At 50.9% G+C, this 17801-nt stretch overlaps 5 protein-coding genes across 5 annotated transcripts; 2 read left to right on the forward strand and 3 right to left on the reverse strand.

Moving 5' to 3' along the window:
* Nucleotides 1-107: 107 nt before the first annotated feature.
* COCMIDRAFT_37944 (uncharacterized protein) lies at nucleotides 108-1063 on the forward strand (the record flags this gene model as incomplete). Its single annotated transcript, XM_007691085.1, has 4 exons — nucleotides 108-120; nucleotides 490-669; nucleotides 737-888; nucleotides 944-1063. The coding sequence occupies 4 exons, from the start codon at nucleotides 108-110 to the stop codon at nucleotides 1061-1063; spliced, it is 465 nt and encodes a 154-aa protein (XP_007689275.1).
* A 1637-nt stretch (nucleotides 1064-2700) lies between these two features.
* Nucleotides 2701-6354, reverse strand: COCMIDRAFT_37946 (uncharacterized protein; the record flags this gene model as incomplete). Its single annotated transcript, XM_007691086.1, has 4 exons — nucleotides 2701-2900; nucleotides 2990-3233; nucleotides 3278-6174; nucleotides 6234-6354. The coding sequence occupies 4 exons, from the start codon at nucleotides 6352-6354 to the stop codon at nucleotides 2701-2703; spliced, it is 3462 nt and encodes a 1153-aa protein (XP_007689276.1).
* A 1944-nt stretch (nucleotides 6355-8298) lies between these two features.
* COCMIDRAFT_98854 (uncharacterized protein) lies at nucleotides 8299-12402 on the forward strand (the record flags this gene model as incomplete). Its single annotated transcript, XM_007691104.1, has 2 exons — nucleotides 8299-8367; nucleotides 12256-12402. Coding segments are annotated over 2 exons (216 nt in total), but the record flags the coding sequence as incomplete, so codon positions are not given.
* Nucleotides 12403-14539: 2137 nt separating this feature from the next.
* On the reverse strand, nucleotides 14540-14851 carry COCMIDRAFT_98842 (uncharacterized protein; the record flags this gene model as incomplete). Its single annotated transcript, XM_007691105.1, has 1 exon — nucleotides 14540-14851. A coding segment is annotated over one exon (312 nt), but the record flags the coding sequence as incomplete, so codon positions are not given.
* A 490-nt stretch (nucleotides 14852-15341) lies between these two features.
* COCMIDRAFT_27446 (uncharacterized protein) lies at nucleotides 15342-16075 on the reverse strand (the record flags this gene model as incomplete). Its single annotated transcript, XM_007691077.1, has 2 exons — nucleotides 15342-15877; nucleotides 15937-16075. 2 exons carry the CDS (start codon nucleotides 16073-16075, stop codon nucleotides 15342-15344), a joined length of 675 nt encoding a protein of 224 aa, XP_007689267.1.
* Between the last annotated feature and the right edge of the window lie 1726 nt (nucleotides 16076-17801).

The following is a 17801-nucleotide window of genomic DNA, read 5'->3' on the forward strand; positions in this document are numbered from 1 at the left end:
CCTTCTCTTCCCCCCTTCTCTTCAACTATTCACTCAATTCCCCAAGCTCAAAAGATTACATCCAACTCATCAATTCCCCAATCAATAACAATCACATAACCGTCACAATGGTCAAAGCCGGTAAGTCTTACTGCCAGTACCCGCACGGGCTTGCCCTGTTGTGGCAAGGTGGGGTCATCCGGGTGCGTGAGATTGAGCAGATTGTTTAAAAGACACCATGTCTAGCGGTATCAGACTGGCCTGAAAGGGGAGAACAATCGGGCAAGATTCGTATTGCGAGGACCATGTTGTCCCTTCTAGAAGCCTATCCCAAGCTCGTTCCCCCCCATTCATGGCTGCTTGGTTCGCGGTCTGCTCCAATCAGCTCGGTGAACACGAAACACCCTGATGGCCTTGTCATCCCAAGTGGAAAAAAGGAAGAGGAATCAAGCGGATAGGCCCGAAGATCGTCAGGCAAACAGACCTTGTGCTAATACGTAAAACGCGCAGTCGCCGTCCTCCGTGGAGACTCCAACATCAAGGGAACCGTCACCTTTGAGCAGGCCGACGAGTCCTCCCCCACCACCATCTCATGGGACATCACCGGCCACGATGCCAACGCTGAGCGTGGCATGCACATCCACGCCTTCGGCGACAACACAAACGGCTGCACATCTGCTGGACCCCACTGTGAGTTTCGCAGTGCCCTGCGGTTCCCGTATGCGAGGCTTGCATGCTAAGACATATGTACCAATAGTCAACCCCCACAACAAGACCCACGGTGCCCCTAGCGATGAGGAGCGCCACGTCGGTGACTTGGGCAACTTCAAGACTGACGGCCAGGGCAATGCCAAGGGAACCGTCACCGACAAGCTGATCAAGCTCATCGGCTCCGAGAGCGTCATTGGCGTATGTTATCCTGCTACTCTTAACCATAGTAAACATACTGACAAAGTTTTTGTAGCGCACCATTGTCGTTCACGCCGGCACTGACGACCTTGGCAAGGGCGGACACGAGGAGTCCAAGAAGACCGGTAACGCTGGAGGCCGTCCTGCTTGCGGTGTCATTGGTATCTCCAACTAAGAGTTGTATACGACGTACGTGAATAGAAAATTCAAATGGGTACCTGAGCTCATGCAAAATGGAGTAGCTCATTTGCCGACGTAATTGCGAGGCAGCCCAAGAAAGAGGGCATGGATGGGATCGAGTAGCCAAGATAGTTACTACTGTAGATGAATTGATCTCTCTGTCCTGACAATTATTGAAGTTTTGAGTGCATATCGTGATTGGTTTTATGTGTAATTTGTGTGAGAAGAATTGCGATTTAATCACCTTTGATGACATCTCCTTACGAGTTACAGCTATGCCAGTGTGTTAGAAATATTAGAAATATGGATCTTCGGGTAGCACCCGGTAATGTTACGAACATTAACATCTCTACCATTTTGCTCACCGCAGCCAGCCTAGCCAGACCGGTTTAAAATAGCAGGTAGTTATAGTAGTAGACATTACGAATAACATAGTACTAAAAACTGTTACTGTTATTCAGTATCAATTTATATGGAGTTCAATCATAATATTACTAAATGAATACCAATAACTACTCAAAACAAGGGGGCAAAAAAAGATAGAATATGGCATGTGCTGAGCATTATTTAGTATGTGCTTGCTTAGATGTAGGGGGATGTGGATGAATAGGCTGATACAGTAACACCGACTCCTGGAATACTTTGTTATTATTACTATTAACTATTGTTATTATCTTTATACGGGAGCTCTTTGAACAGGGGAATAGTCCAACTACTATAGTAAAGGATACCACGACCACAAATGGAGGCATAGGCACAGCAAAACGTGATGGGAAGATTCGTTTATTATTTCTTCTTCTTCTTCTTCATCATTTTTTCTTCTATGTAAAAATTTACTAATCGCCATTAACCACAATCCGCCAGTTCGCCAGTTCTGCATCTGTAACCCCTTGTTGTTTGGTTTGCAGAAATAGAGATGACCAAATCTCTTTTCTTTTCTGGCAGAGGAAGAGGGAGAAGGGGGACAGATCTCGCATTGTACCACATCATTCTCTCTAAAAGCTAGACGTTTTGCTCAAGAGAGAGAGGGCCTTGGAAGCAAGATAAGGTATTTGCATTCAATGCACACATACGCATACCCTTTTGTCCAAAGACAATGGCCAAGGGACATAATCATCCCAAACTCCCAACCATTATTTATTCCGTTGGTAAAGAAGACGGCGAAGAAGAGGCAGTAAGATGTGTCGAATGGGAGGGGTATCGATGCTTGTAATCCTTAGCAGCCCAAAAAAGGAAGAAAAAAGCTGGATATGCTTCTTGTTCAGCAGGGCCGCTTAAACTGTACATGCGCGACCACATAGTCGTTATGCACAAAGAGGGGAAGTCGACAGATGTACATGGTTGTAGATTATACCTTTTTTGAACCGTTCCTTGCTTCCAAAAAAGATGGGGAAGGAAGAGAGAGAGAGGGAGAGAGGAATGGATAGTTGTGTACGGGACCAAGGAAGGGAAAAGGCTAAACAAAAGAAGGGCCGCACGCTATTTTCTGCTGCTTTGCTGTTCGCAATTCAAAAGAAAAGTGGTCAGTAGAGGACAAGGGTTGCACGCAACTACCAGGTTGGGAATGACCCCTAATGGGAGATGCGGCATGAGGTTGCCATCTACACATTGTGGTATAGAGTGCCCACATTCTCACAAGTTGACAACACGCGTGTCATCGTTGAGAAATTCGCGGCGATATCGCGCAATCTCCTCGGCAATACCATTTGGATCTTTGACGTTCTTCGAACGGAGCTCCTTAAGTACGTTGCGGAGACCGTCATTCCATCTTTGTCTCTCCTCGGACGTCTTGCCTGGGTTTGCTGTTCCGAGCTGGAGAAGCAGCTTGTCACCTGTATGAAAAGATCTAGTCAGTCTGCGTACAACTGAGGGGGAGAAAGCAAAGATCAATGGTAGAAACTCCTTTTGTTTGACAACGCACCAGTGATAGTCGCATCCCTGAAATGCTGATCTGGGCATTCAGGGTCATTGCAAGCGCCACCTGCCGACTCGTATTGGCAGAATGGCTTTTCAGGATCTATCTGGTGACTAAATGTCAAAGACATAAAACCTCCAGACACATCTTTTGAATAACTCGGGTGATAGCGATATGACTTGAACATTCGAAGCGGACTTTGGTACGGTTTGAATACGGCCGGCTCTTCTTCCTCCTCAGGCGCGGGGGTCTGCTCCATCTTAGTCAAGCTCCTTATGGAAAGTTGGAACATACAGGTTGCACATTGTCCACCACTGAGATTATCTGTGGTTGCAACTCAGGTGCTAGATCGTCAGCAACATTACTGTCCTGATGAGCCAAATTGTTTCCTGAGATAGTATCGTCAGCTTCAGAATCAGATTCAGACTCTTCATCCGAGTCAGAGTCATCCGAGCTGTCATCAGATGATGTAGCAATATCCATGGCACCATCGTCTGCTTCGGTCTGGAGTGCTTGCGGGACACTACCTGACGTAGTGGCCTCGTTTGGAACATCTGCCATATCTTGATCAGCTTCAGGTGGTTCGTAAGCCTCTTCCTCTTCTGCGGACACGTGTGATGTGGTTACAGAAGGTGCAACGTTCGGCTGTGAGTCACAAGGCTCTTCTGTTGACGCATTCCCGACGGCTGCGTGTTCTTCTGGGTCATATTCTGGTTCGTATTCTTCCTCTTCCTCGCCGTCCTCTCCCTCGGAAACGGACATTTCGACTTCTCCTTCTGACGGAGAAGGTGCGGCAGAAGGTTGAGTGACTGCTGGCGTATTGGTAACATCTGTGTTGGAGGCAGCCGGTTGAACAGCAACATCCTCCTCAGCCGGGGGTGCAGGGCTGTAGAAATCTTCGCCCATGTCCCTATCCGAAGCAATGACTGAGCTCTGCGACCTAGACGCTCTAGTATATTCATCTTCTGCTGTTTGAGCGGCCTCGTTTCCATTTGACATCGTTTCTGACCTTTGGTGTAGGTCAGTCTGATTCATGCTGGCTTGGGGTTGATGCTGAGCTTGAGCAATGCTCTGTCCAAGGCCTGGAAGAATGACATGCTTTTGAAAAGGCTGACTTGAAAGCGGTTGTGAACTGGGAACGCTGCTCTTTGGACTTGAGGGTTCTAAAGACGGTTGTACAGCAAGAGAAGATGGTGTCATCAAGGACCGAGAGGACTGTTCCGCATTTTGAGACGAGACATTGGGTTCTGGCGACTGCTCGCGTTCGATCTCGTCTTTCTTGGCACGAAGCTCTGCATGGGACATGCCCTCTGTATCGACACCGAGAAGTTCCAATTCTTTTGTCAACTGTTCCTTGTCTTTTGCAATCTTGTTGTTCAGCGCTGTCAATTGCTCCAATTCCTTGGCCAATTCAGCCATTCTGCTCGTATTACTTGCTATCTCTGCGTCCAAAGTTGGCAATTTAGATTGAATTTCAGCGCGGCGGGAACGGGCAGTGTCTCTGCCGACAGTCGATGGGGCTTTACTCGGAGTACTATTTTGAGGTGCTAAAACTGATGTGGAAGGCTTCTGGGTTGTGGGCGAGGATACTGCCGCAGCAGAAGCCAATCTGTCCCTTTCGCGTTTTTCAGCGAGCTTCCTCTTAAGTGTCTCTCGCATGGCAACGAGCTGTTTCTCTTTATCTACCAATTCCCTCTCCCGAGCAAGGGTGCTAGGAGTTTGCGATCCAGGCGCGTTGTCAGATAGGGTGGCAGGGAAAGCTGGTCTGACAGGGATACCAGGTTTGCGTGGAAGTCCGGTAGGGGCTGGAGGTTCGTCTTCGATGTCCATGTCGCTGCCGTTGGATTCATCGTCGCTAACCTCTATTATCATGGAATCGTCTTCTTGATGAGCATTTGCAGACTGGCCCAAGGGGCGTGTGTAGGAAGTGGTGGATTCTCGCGAAATGGATGCTTCATTCTTTGAAGCAGGTGGTTTCTGAGGAATAGAGAGTGAGGGTTGAGACGGAGTAGAGGCGGTGTTGTTAGAGACTGGGGTATGGGTCATGAATAAACCAGGAATTCCTGAAAAGGAAGGCGTGTAGCTTTGGCTTGAAGGGGTGGCCAAGCCACTTGGAGCTGGCTGCGCAACTTGGGCTTGAGGGGTTTGTTGCGAGGGAACAGACGCCTGTGTTGTATTATTGCTGACCCCATTTGACGCCTTTTGTCGCGCCTTGATTGCCTCTAATCGCTGCTTGATCAATTCAGTATTCCGGGCCCTTTGCTCATCAGTTACGGGCGGCTTAGTGGTGGGTGTGGAGATTGGTTGGGGAGTCCTAGGCTTGGCCGGGGTTATCTGCTGCGACGGGCTTGATGTCTTGGATGATGCGGCCTGCTTTGCTGCCTTTGCAGCTTGTAGACGTGCAATGTAATCTTTGCGATCACCTGGTGTGGTTGGGGACGCGGCGGCCTTGGTCGAGGGTGCGGAAATGGCATTTGTTTTGAGCGTGGGTACAGTCCTTTGTTGGGGAGCGGCTACTGGCTGGACAGCTGGTGCGCTCGGGGTCGTGCCGTTTGGCTTGGGTGGCAGAATGGGAGCGGGTTCAGAAGGTAGGTTCACACTCTGATACAAACCTCTCAGTAGTTCGGCATCAAGCTTCTCATCAGCCAGAGTACGGTATGGGATGTTGTTGCTGTGTAGAAGCTTTATGAATTGCCTTGCTGACTCGCGATCCTGATGCAGTTTTTCCAGTAGTGTGGGCTGGTTTTCCTGTTGTTTAACTGCAGTCTTATGACTCTGGCCATTATATTGGACGGCAGAAGTCGGGGGACGACCGCCATTGACGTGAACAGGTGGAGGCGGATGAGATGCCATGTCGCCTTCGCTCAGTTCACCATCCTCGCGGTCACTGTCCATGATTCCCTGTATGCGTTCGTTGGTAGGTGGGGGCGCAGTGGTGAATGCAGGTGCAGGCGCAGGCGCAGGCACAGGCGCGGGTGGTTGGTGTGGAGCGGGAGGATGTGGAGGTCGCTGTGGAAGTGACTGGGGGAAATGAGTAGGCGGTGGGATGTTCTGCGGTGTCTGAGGAAGCGACGGCGGAGGGAAGCCCATGGTGGGAAAGGGCGGCGGGGGCAGGTTGGGCGGAGGGAAGGCGCCATTCTGGAAGAGAGCCCATATGTTGGCATCAGGAGGCTGCTGCGGCGGCCAGGAGGCTGCGCATAGTGTAAGCAAGGCAGCGCGCAAATAGTCTGATGACAGGAAAATGACTTACGCGCCGGAAACGGGGGCTGCTGGGAGTTGTGCGCATACGAGTTAAAGTTGATGCCGGGCAATTGCTGGAGTGGAGGAGCGCCGCGCTGCTCTTCTGGTGGCGCGCCCTGAGGCGGGGGCATCTGCGGGGGCGGAAAGCCGTTTGGGAAGCCGTAGAAAGGCTGCGAATAGTTGTTGGCCATGGTTGTTGAGTGGAGCAGCGGCGAAGGACAAGAGCTCTACGCGTCTCTTAGCACGGCTGCTTGTAGCGCCGGCGCATGGGGTGGCGCGGGAATTGCGGATGGGTGGGAGAGGCGAGTTAGGCGGACGGGCGGAGTGAGTCGGGGCAGGTCGTTGGGGCGTGGCAGCGATGATGCATGTGAGTGTATTATAGTATAGCGGAGTGCGAGGCGTCAATGTTTCAATTTCGCGATGGCCTGAGGCCGGCACGTGACACATGGACTTCGGTCCCACGGTACGCGAGTCAGGCCCGCGCCTCCGCCCCCCTGCAACGCTACTTGATGTGTTGTCGGCAGCGTGTGGCGCGTGTGCATGTGGCACACGTGTGGCGTCGAGCGTGGGTGTGGCAGGTTGCTAGGGGCAGGCGGTTATGGTTGTTTACCACGGGCTGTAGTGCATCATGCACCCGCCCATCTGCACATCTGCCCTCCACCAAACTTCCCCAGAGGCAGGCCCCGTGCGTTGCTGTGCTTTGCCTGTGTCCCACACTGTGTGCATTTCGGCATTCTCCTCCCTGCACTTGCATCTGCTGCTCTGCCTTCATACAATGTCCGGCACATAAACGCTGTCGCACCCGCTGCTATACCACCACCCACGCCTCCACCATGAGTGCGCCGGCGCCCAATGGCCGCCCATTCGCGCGCAATTCGCGCAACAGTCCTTTTGCCAGGAATGCATCCATAGCTGCATCCGGCCAGAACCCCCCGAACCGCCCACATTCCGCCCTCATCTCGTCACCGCTTGCCGAAGCAGATCCCGCCATGGGACATTTACGCCATCGTTCCCTCACAAATCTCACTTCCTCCACCATAGGCCGTAGCGACACTGCCCGTTCCCGCTCAAACTCAAATCGCAACAGCACGCCCGGAGGCACCTTTGCTCCCCAATTCATCTCTGAAGAAGAAAACGACGCCCCGCGTCTTGGAGGAATCGTCGAGGGCGAGAACGACTTTTCCGGCAAGCGCTATGTCTGGCTTAGGGATCCAGCCACGGCCTTTGTCCGCGGTTGGGTCGTGGAAAACCTCCCCGAGGGAAGAATGCTGGTACAATGTGACAATGGCACCCAACAAGAGGTTGACGCCGATGCCATTGACAAGGTCAATCCTGCCAAATTCGACAAGGCAGACGATATGGCAGAACTCACACATCTCAACGAGCCCTCGGTCATCCACAACCTACACATGCGTTATCAAGCAGATCTCATCTACGTATGTTCCGCTGGCCTTGACAACTGTGCTATTATGCTGACCTTTCCTAGACTTACTCTGGCTTGTTCTTAGTTACAGTCAACCCCTACTGTCCACTGCCTATTTACTCGAGAGAATACATAAACATGTACCGTGGACGGAGTAGGGAAGAGACCAAGCCGCATATCTTTGCAATGGCCGACCATGCCTTTCGAAATTTGATTGAGGAAGGCACAAACCAGAGTATTCTCGTAACGTAGGTGAACATGCCTCTTCAACCAACACTAGCTAATCGTTTACAGGGGAGAATCTGGTGCTGGTAAGACGGAGAACACCAAGAAGGTCATTCAGTACCTTGCTGCCGTTGCCAATTCAGACACCCCACACACAAAGTCAGGAGGACGTCAGCTCTCAAACTTGTCCGAGCAGATTCTACGTGCCAATCCAATTCTCGAAGCCTTTGGAAACGCGCAAACGGTGCGAAATAACAATTCGTCCCGATTTGGAAAGTTTATCAGAATTGAGTTTTCACGGACCGGCCAAATCGCAGGCGCCTACATTGATTGGTATCTCTTGGAAAAGTCAAGAGTGGTGCGGCTCAACTCGAACGAGCGCAACTACCACGTCTTCTATCAGCTGCTGCGCGGTGCAGATAGCAAGATGAGGCAAGAATTCTTCCTGGAAAATAAGGATACCGAGGACTTTGACTACACCAAGCACGGAAACGACGTCATCTCCGGTGTGTCGGATCCTGAGGAGTGGAATGCTCTAATCGAAGCCTTTCACGTCATGGGCTTCAGTGACCAGGAGCAATCTACTATTCTCAAGACTGTTGCTGCTGTCCTGCATCTAGGAAATATTCGCGCTATAAAAGAGAGCCGGCGAGCAGATCAAGCGACCCTCAACCTTGCAGCTGAACAACAAGCCGAGATTGTTGCTCAGTTACTCGGCATCTCTGTCGACGATTTTATCAAGGCGCTTCTGCACCCTCGAGTAAAGGCCGGCAGAGAGTGGGTCGAGAAGGTGCAAACACCAGAGCAGGTCAACCTATCCATTGACGCGCTCGCCAAAGGTATCTACGAGCGAGGTTTCGGAGACCTTGTTGACCGCATTAATCGTCAGCTGGACCAGACAGGTACTGGTGCAGATGATTCGCACTTCATTGGTGTCCTCGATATCGCTGGTTTCGAAATTTTTGATGAGAATAGCTTTGAACAGCTTTGCATCAACTACACCAACGAAAAACTCCAACAGTTCTTCAATCACCACATGTTCGTCCTGGAACAGGAAGAATACGCCCGAGAGCAGATAGAATGGAAGTTCATCGACTTTGGCCGTGATCTCCAACCTACTATCGATCTCATCGAACTGTCAAATCCCATCGGAATCTTTTCCTGCCTAGATGAAGACTGTGTTATGCCCAAAGCCACTGACAAGAGCTTTACAGAGAAGCTGCATTCTCTATGGGATCGCAAGAGCACCAAGTACAAACGGTCACTTCTCACCCAAGGTTTTGTTCTTACTCACTACGCTGCCGAAGTAGAGTACTCGACAGAAAACTGGCTGGAAAAGAACAAGGACCCGATCAATGACAACGTCACGCGCCTTCTGGCAGGCTCTTTGGATAAGCAGGTTGCGAATCTCTTCGCAGATTGCGCCGATCCCGACGATGACATGGGTGGAACCCGCAGCCGTGTGAAGAAAGGCCTCTTCCGAACAGTAGCCCAACGTCACAAAGAGCAACTGTCAACACTGATGACCCAGCTGCACTCAACACATCCTCACTTTGTTCGTTGTATCTTGCCCAACCACAAGAAGCGGCCGAAACAATTCAGTGCGCCATTGGTGCTCGATCAATTGCGCTGTAATGGTGTGTTGGAAGGCATCCGTATCGCGCGTACTGGTTTCCCTAATCGACTGCCTTTTGTGGAATTCCGCCAAAGATACGAGGTTCTGTGCAAGGATCTTCCCAAGGGCTATGTTGAGGGTCAAGTAGCGGCAAGCATGATTCTTGATAAGCTCAACCTGGACCGTTCACTGTATCGCGTGGGTATCACCAAAGTATTCTTCCGGGCTGGGGTCCTTGCCGAACTCGAAGACCAACGCGATGCGCTTATTCGAGATATCATGATCCGCTTCCAGTCGGCTGCCCGTGGTTTTGTCCAACGTCGTCAGGCTCACAAGCGCCTTTATCGTGCCGAAGCTACGCGAATTATCCAGCGCAATTTCCAAGTTTACCTTGACATGCAGGCTAATCCGTGGTGGAGGCTCTTCACCCGCATGAAGCCTATGCTTGGAGCAACACGCCAGGCTGCCGAAGTCAAAAAGCGCGACGAAATGATTCAGCAGTTGGAAGCAAAGATGCAGCAAGAAGCCGCCGAAAAACAGCGGGTTGAGGATGAACGCAGACGCGCGGAGATGGACATCCAACGCATCCAGAAAACCTTAGAGAGTGAGCGTGCGCTAGCATTAGACAAAGAGGAGATCTTCAAGCGCCTTCAATTGCGTGAGGCTGAGCTCGCCGAGAAGCTAGCCGGCGCTATTGAGGACCAAGACCAGCTTGAGGATCAACTGGACGCTCTTATGGAAGCCAAGAGGAGAACGGAAGACGAGGCTGAGCATTTGCGCGGAGAGCTTGAACAAGCCGGACAGATCATCAGCAGGCTTGAAACTGAAGCGCGAGAGCTAGAGGAGCAAAGTTCTCGGCTGGAAGAACAAATCAAGGAACTCGAGGCCATCAGGACACAACGGACTGAGGCGGAGGAATCATTGAGCCAAGAAGTGAAGATGCTCCAGAGCCACCTTTCTTTGAAAGAGAGAAAGCTTCAGGATCTTGAAGCAAAACTTTTAAAGACGGACCAGGATCTTGACATCAAGCTGGCAGCTTCGCAGAAAGAAGTACAGTCGGGCAAAAAGCAGATTAAGGAACTGTTGGACGAGAATCGGCAAATTCGCCAACAGATTTCAGATCTGTCTGCTACGTCCACGAGTTATGAAGATCTCATCAGGCGTAAGGAAAGCGAGTTGGCAATCCTGAAGACCGATCTGAAAAACTATGAAAACGACCGCCGCTTGTTTGACGACGAGAAGCGAACGTTGGCATCCAAGCACGACAGTCTCCAGAGCCGCCTCCGTGATGCGAATGCAGAGCTGGACGCTATGCGCTCGCAGAAACAACAAGTGGAGCGCGAGGCTGCGGATGCGAAGCGTCTTCTGGAGGAGAAAATTTCCGAGGACGCCGAGTACAGCGAGAGCCGCAAGCTCTTGCAAGAGCAAATTGAAACTCTCAAGGGTGAACTCTTCACAGTACAAAAGGAACTCAGTCGAGAAAGACAGTCCCGTGATGACGTTGAGATGCTTGGTGAGCACAGATACGACACACTCAAGCGTGATTATGATGCGTTGAACGAGTCAAAGATCACTATTGAGAAGGAGATGTATGCTCAACAAGATGTGCTACGACGAGCAACCGAATCGCGGGCAGCTCACGAAAGGGAGCGAAAAGAGTACCAAACTGAACTGCATACTCTCCGCGAGAAGTATCTGAGACTAGAGGGGGAGAAATTGGACGCTGATGCTGAGGCAGAGCGCGCACAGGCAAAGCTAGCTCTGGAACGACAAGCTGCTCAACAACGCGAAATCGAATCTAAGGACCAGCAGCTCGACCAACTGGAGGCGGAGCGTGACGAATTGGCTGAGCAGGTTCACAATTTGACCCAAATGCTTGCCGACTCTGATTCATTCAAAGAGCGGAACGACCAGCAAAAAGAGCGTCTTGAACGCGAGATCGTCACAATCAAAGGGCGGCTGACAGCGTCGGAGAATGACAACCGTGCTCTTCTAAACAAGCTCCAACAGAAGAACTTGGACATTGCCCGAACCAATTCCCGAGTTGGCGATACGCAACGCCTCAAGATTACCCAACTGACCCATGAGAAATCCAAGGTTGAGGAGGAGAATAAGCTCCTGATGCGTCAACTCGAGGATGCCCAAGTTGCCATTACGTCTTTGGAGAAGCAAAAGGAGAAGCTTTCTCTAGACCTCGAGGATCTGAATCACGAAATTGCAAGAGAGCACAAGGCGAGCCGTAACGCAGAGAAGGCTTCATCAACCGTCAACATTCAGCTCGCCGAGGTCAACCGTAAGCTGGAGACCGAGCGACAACTACGTACTCAAGCCCAGGCCAATACGCGTGCTGTTCAAGCATCCCTCGACAACACGAACCTCGAGCTGGAAGAATGCCATAAGCAACTCATGCTTCTTCGCAAGGTCTTTGACCCAGAAGCAGCTGATGTGGCAATCACCTACGAAGCCGCGAAGCCCGAGATCGCCAGGACAGTGGATATCGCCGAGCGTCTTGAGTCTGTCAACCAAGCTTTGCGTGTAGCGGTAGAGCGATACTCACGTGCTGAATCTCAACTCGAAGAACTTCGCGAAAGGCACGAGGGCGAACTCAACGAAATGGATGTCCGCCATGCTAATTCGAAGCGTGCACTTTTGGAAGAGATGAATAATGGCCAGGTCAATCAAGCCAGTGTCCGCCATACGCCAACACATCACCGAAAAGACAGCGAAAACCGCCGACCATTTTCAATCACAAACACTCCAACTAACCAGCGACACATCAATGCAAACGACTCTGCACGTTCCGACAAGACTATCGACACTGTCACGTTCAACAATCGCATGGACATGGCTGCCGAGCTTGAACAGGTACAGAATCAGTTGCAGATGTCAGAGATGCAAAACAAACACCTTAGAACTCAGCTTGAGTCCTCGCAAAGCCGAAACGAGTGGCAGGAGGAAAGCCCCTCCATCCGACGTGTGCAGAAGCTGGAGCGTGAGAATTATCGTCTGCATGATATGCTGGATGATTCGGCAACAAAGGTCTCTGCACTGGAGCACAGTCTTCGTTCCGGTCAACTCTCCTATCAGGAGGTACAGACAAAGTCTCATGAGCAGCTGTTTGATCTATTGAATTCACAAGAACAATCACGCAAGTCAATTGTACAGGCACACAACAATGCCATCAATGAACTTGCAGATGCAAAGACTGCCTTTGACGATATCAAAGACGCCAAGATTGCTTTGGAGTCGGAGCTTCGCGAGCTTCACCACGAACTTCAAGAGATCACCAGTGAGCGAGAGCAGGAGCACGCCAACCACAGCCAGCTCCTCCAAGAGTTTGCTGATCTTCAAATTCGACTGGACAACGAGACGTCAACCCTTGTTGATGTACAATCAAGCTTGAACATGTACAAGAGTAGGGCTGACGAGTACTTCAACAAGCTTGAACAGGCAGAGATTGCAGTTTTGAGAGCATCTCGTGCTGAGCAGTTCGCAAGGTCCCAAGCTCAAGAAGCCGAAGAGACATGTGCAACAATCATGGCTGAACGTAAGGAGATGGATGCTATGGTTGAAGATCTACAACGAACAGTTCAACGATACGACGAGCGTGTTGAAGACCTATCTACAGACTTGGCGGCTGCTCTACAAGCCAAGAAGCGCCTTCAAAATGAGCTTGAAGACTACAGGAGCCAGCACGCTCATGATGTGGAAGACAGTGAGACTTCGTTGGAGCAGACCAGGAAGAAGTACCAGACCGAACTCCAGGCACTTACTCAAGAGATTGACCAGGAGCGTGAGAACATCATTCAAGTACGCGAGGAGAATGGACGTCTGCGCGAGGAGATTGAAGAATTGAGGAACAAGTGGGATGATGAGGTTCTGAACTCATCGACCTGGGCAAAGGAGAAGAGCCGTCTTGAGATGACTCTGCAAACCATTTCCGACTCGCGCGACGAAGCTGCTAATGCGCACAACGAGGCACAATCCAAGATTGTCAGTCTGCTATCACAAGTTCGCACGCTACGCACCAACGTCGACGACCTTGCGGCAGAGCGTGATTCTGCCATCGAAGAGAAGAAGCGCCTTGAGGCACGTCTACAGGAGGCTGCAGCTGCTTTGGATGATCTTTCTCGTTCCGAGTCTCCGGCTACGCGTAACGCTGCTGCTTACGACCGCGACTTGCTGGAGCTCAAATCTGGCCTTGCTCAGCAAGAAGATATTACTGCCGCTGCTGTTGGAAAGATGCGCCGTGCAGAGGCACTCGCACAAGAGCTGCAAAAAGACATTGTCGCCGAGCGCGAGGCAAATGTCAAGCTCCACAAAGACAAAGCTGCAGTGGAGAAGAGCCTCAAGGACCTTCAACTTCGCCTTGTGGATCTCGAGACAAAGGGTTATAGTGGATCAGCTGGCAAGGACGTGCGCTTCCTCCACGGACGTATTCAAGAGGTATGTTCTTATGTTTCTCTTCCTTATCTATATCGAATAGTGCTAACAAGTCCAATTAGCTCGAAAAGGCACTCGAAGACAGCGAGACAACACGCCTGTCTGAATCGCGCAGTGTTCGCAATGTAGACCGAACTGTCAAGGATCTGCAAACACAGATCGAACGCCGTGACAAGCAAAACGCCTCTGTTATGGAAGACCTCAACAAGTCTCGTGACAAGATCTCCAGCCTGCTCGCTACCATTGATGAGCTACAGTCTTCGGACTCTACGAATCAACTCGCCGCTAAGCGTGCCGAGCGTGAACTCCGCGAAGAACGTGAGAAGACTTTGCGTTTAGAGCGTGAACTCGAAGGCTGGAAGAACCTACGTGTCGACCGCCGCAGTATTCTTGGCGTCCCGCCAGCCCCTGTCAGTGATGCGGGAGACAGCCGTTCCAGGAGAGGTAGCTCGATCGGCCTTTTGATGGGAGAAATGGGAGAAGCGTCTGCCAACGACAAGGGCAAATATGGCAGTCTCCGATCAAACCTTCGTCGCGTTAGTGGTCAGAAGGGTTTTTTGTAGTTGACGGGATCTCTGAGGGGCGGGGAGTATGGAGGTCCCGGTATCCTTTATTGAAGCTGAGTCCGCCAGCCGAAGAAGAAGAGGACTTGGCAACGAGAGATATTGTTAATAATGGTCATGGTAATGTTGTTGAAGAGGTGGAGCTGGACTCGGATGAATTCGCTAGTTTGGCGCATGCGGTGGGAAATCATGCTATTGATGATGCCGCCGGTGGGGCTGAAGAGATGAATTTTGAGATTACTGATGATGAGTCTCTGGCTGGTGATGATGGCGATAGCGCTGTGGGTATCAAGAGGAGGAGGACTATACGCGTCGTCATCAGGTCTAGGGCGTTTTTGTAATCGTTCGATTGGAGAGAAAAAGGGGGAGAACTTCGCTGGTATTGCTTTATGCGGTCTACGCTAATAAGCATTCTGCGCTTTTTTTAAGCACTTTTGGTTCATGCTGAGCATGGCGTTGCAGTGTGGTTGGCTTATATCCAGGGAACTAGAGGGTCTTGCATGGCTCGGCTCTTAGGTGTGGGTCTTTTGGATAGGCCCTTTCTATATGATTTATGTTACGTATTACGTTTAATTAATTATCTACTACTATTAATGGCTACTGCGAGTACCGTTTTTCTACTCAAGTTGCATTACTTTGGGGATCAAGAGATTGTTTTGACTTGGTGTTGAACTGGTGATGCACCGTGGTCACATAAAGAGAAGCAGATGCACTCCAAGCAAATATATCCAAACAAACAAGAAGTTCATATAAAAAGTCCATATACAATAAACCCAATATCTGCAAGTCCCAAAAGCTATTTACAAAATCACCCAACCACCCCTTTCCCCTCCTCTTTCATCCTCCACCTCAAACACAAGCAAAAGCAAGCAGCGTAAACACATCCCCCGCATACCCATTCACCACACCCGCCACCGTCCCAAGCCCACCCATAATATCCTCACACAACTGGCTCTGATCCACCTTCTCCATGGCAATATCGACCGCAACATTCGGAGGCGCCGCATTTGGCGCATCGGGCGCCTGATAATTAATGCCCCAGAACTTGGGCACCTCACAGTTGACCCCCTTTGACTTCTTCTGCGGGCAATACGCCATAGCCGTGGTACCGAAGCAGTGATTCGTATACGTGACTTCCTCGCATTTGGCGATTTCCTTGGCGGCTAGGGCGAGGATGTCAACGAGGCCGTTGCGGATCCAGGTTGGGTAGGAGCCGTCGGGACCGAGTGTTACTTTGATGGGGTCGACGCGCGAGGGGGAAGTGAGGGTGCCGCTGAGTTCGATGGGGTTGGTTTCGCATTGTCCGGATTCGTGGCAGATGGGGCCGATGGCGGCCATGATGGCGTCGGGGGTTAAGGAGCCGACTTGGACGGTTTCTTTGGAGACTGTGGGGTGTTAGGATGGTGTGGGAGGAGAGGAGAGGGGAGAGGGAAGGGAAACTGACAGGTGAGTTTGATGTTGCCTTTGCTATCCCAGGTTGCTTCACTGCGCTTGGTGATGGGGTCGTGTTTTATGGAGGGCACGACGCCGGCGGAGGCGGTGGCGGTGAGGAGGGCAATGGTGGTGAGGGTGTTGGAACGCATGGTTGCTGATCGTATTGAATGGGGAGTATAGATGGAAAATTGATAATCAAGCTGATTGTTTGGTTGTTGTAGTAGTGAAGAAACTGAGTAGATGCTGATGATACTTCCATCTTCCAGCGACTCACCCACTCCTTTATACTTCTACACCTGCATCTCCTCCATAACTTCACCGCCCAACTCTTCAACACCCCATCTTCAGGCGTCCTCTTCGCCGTTCAAAGTCGCCATTCACATCGCCCTCATCTCCCCAGAAGCACCGAGCAAAAACCCCCATCCAGCAACCCAACTTGCCAATCCCGATATCCAAATCCTTGGAATCGGAAGGGAGGCTCAGATGTAGTAAACTGACCAATCGCACCTTACTATCAAGCCCCCCAGGAACCATCTCGTCCGCAAGCAAAAGAGGGCCTGAAAATAGCTACGTACTTACTACATTCGACCTCCCCCAGCAAAGATCCCCACACACCCCATGTCCCCCCTTCTCCAACGGGGGGAGTCCATACAAATAACGTCTACTAGGCTGTCCGTATCCGTAACTTGCCTTGGCACCCTACGTACTTGCGCCTGTGCATGGGGGGCCTAGGGCACCTAAACATTCTACGTAGAAAGCTTGACCCACCAACCGGGATCGTAGTAAGTAAAATGCGGACGCTAACATCGGTTCCGCCAAGCCACCAGCAGATGGGGACGATGAGGCTGAGTCTAGCGAGAATGACATCGCCGACTAAAAAACGGTTGCAAGATGGGCGATGCGCAATGGAAGATATGCAGGGGCGGGACGGGACGCCTTATCGTATCTCTTGTCTTGGTAGCAAGGCTGTGAAGACAAAAGATCGGCGTGCACATACGCATGCACGTATTCACAAAAACGACATTGTTTTGCAAGTATGCATTACCGTGCGGCTTTGATAAGTCTGTAGTGGGAATTATTTGGTTTCTCGAACATTGCTTTGGCATCTATGAAGAAACGATTGTTTTTGATTCGCCTCCAATAAAAAAAAGAAAACGTTGATACTACAACAGTTTTGAGATGATATGCCCTCCGTGCCCTTACCAAAAATGAGCCTACCTTTTTACTTACCGTGACATATCACCACCCACGATAACATTAAAAGAAACAATCCCTACAATCGTAAATTGAAAGGTCTAACCCCCTCCCCCCCGTGTTCACCCATTACCCAACCCGCAGTTTGCAACTGGCACCGAAAAAAATAACTCCCCTTTCAACCATACTGCCCTCTCTCCAACACCCATCCAGCTGCAAAACCCCAAACCCTCCCTCACTAAACCTTATCTCCCCCCCCCTCAAATACCAATTCAACCAAACGTTATGCGCCAAACTACACCTACTGTGCTGCAGCCTTCCGGAGTCAACCACAACGCTAACGGCATGACGTCGGTCAATCCGATTCAGCCGGCTTGCTCCGCCGACATTTTTTGCCATTTCACGTGTGTGAGTGTATGCTCAGCCTCAAAGCAAAAGCAAAAAGAAAAGGAAGAAAAAAAGAGGAACGAACGGGGGGGGGGGNGGATAACAATCAGACGATTGGCTGGACAAGGCTGCTGGAAGAAAAAAGAAGTTCTTGCCCTGCCAGAAGAAGATGGATAGTATTACTACTAGTGGGGGAAAACAAACAACTCAAGGAAAGTTAAACGGCAACGTTGGAAATCGCGCTCCGCCGCGTCGCAAATATTTACCTTTCGGGAGGGGGCCGGAGGGCCGGAG

This window comes from Bipolaris oryzae, assembly GCF_000523455.1.
Source record: "Bipolaris oryzae ATCC 44560 unplaced genomic scaffold scaffold_91, whole genome shotgun sequence".
NCBI lineage: Eukaryota > Fungi > Ascomycota > Dothideomycetes > Pleosporales > Pleosporaceae > Bipolaris > Bipolaris oryzae.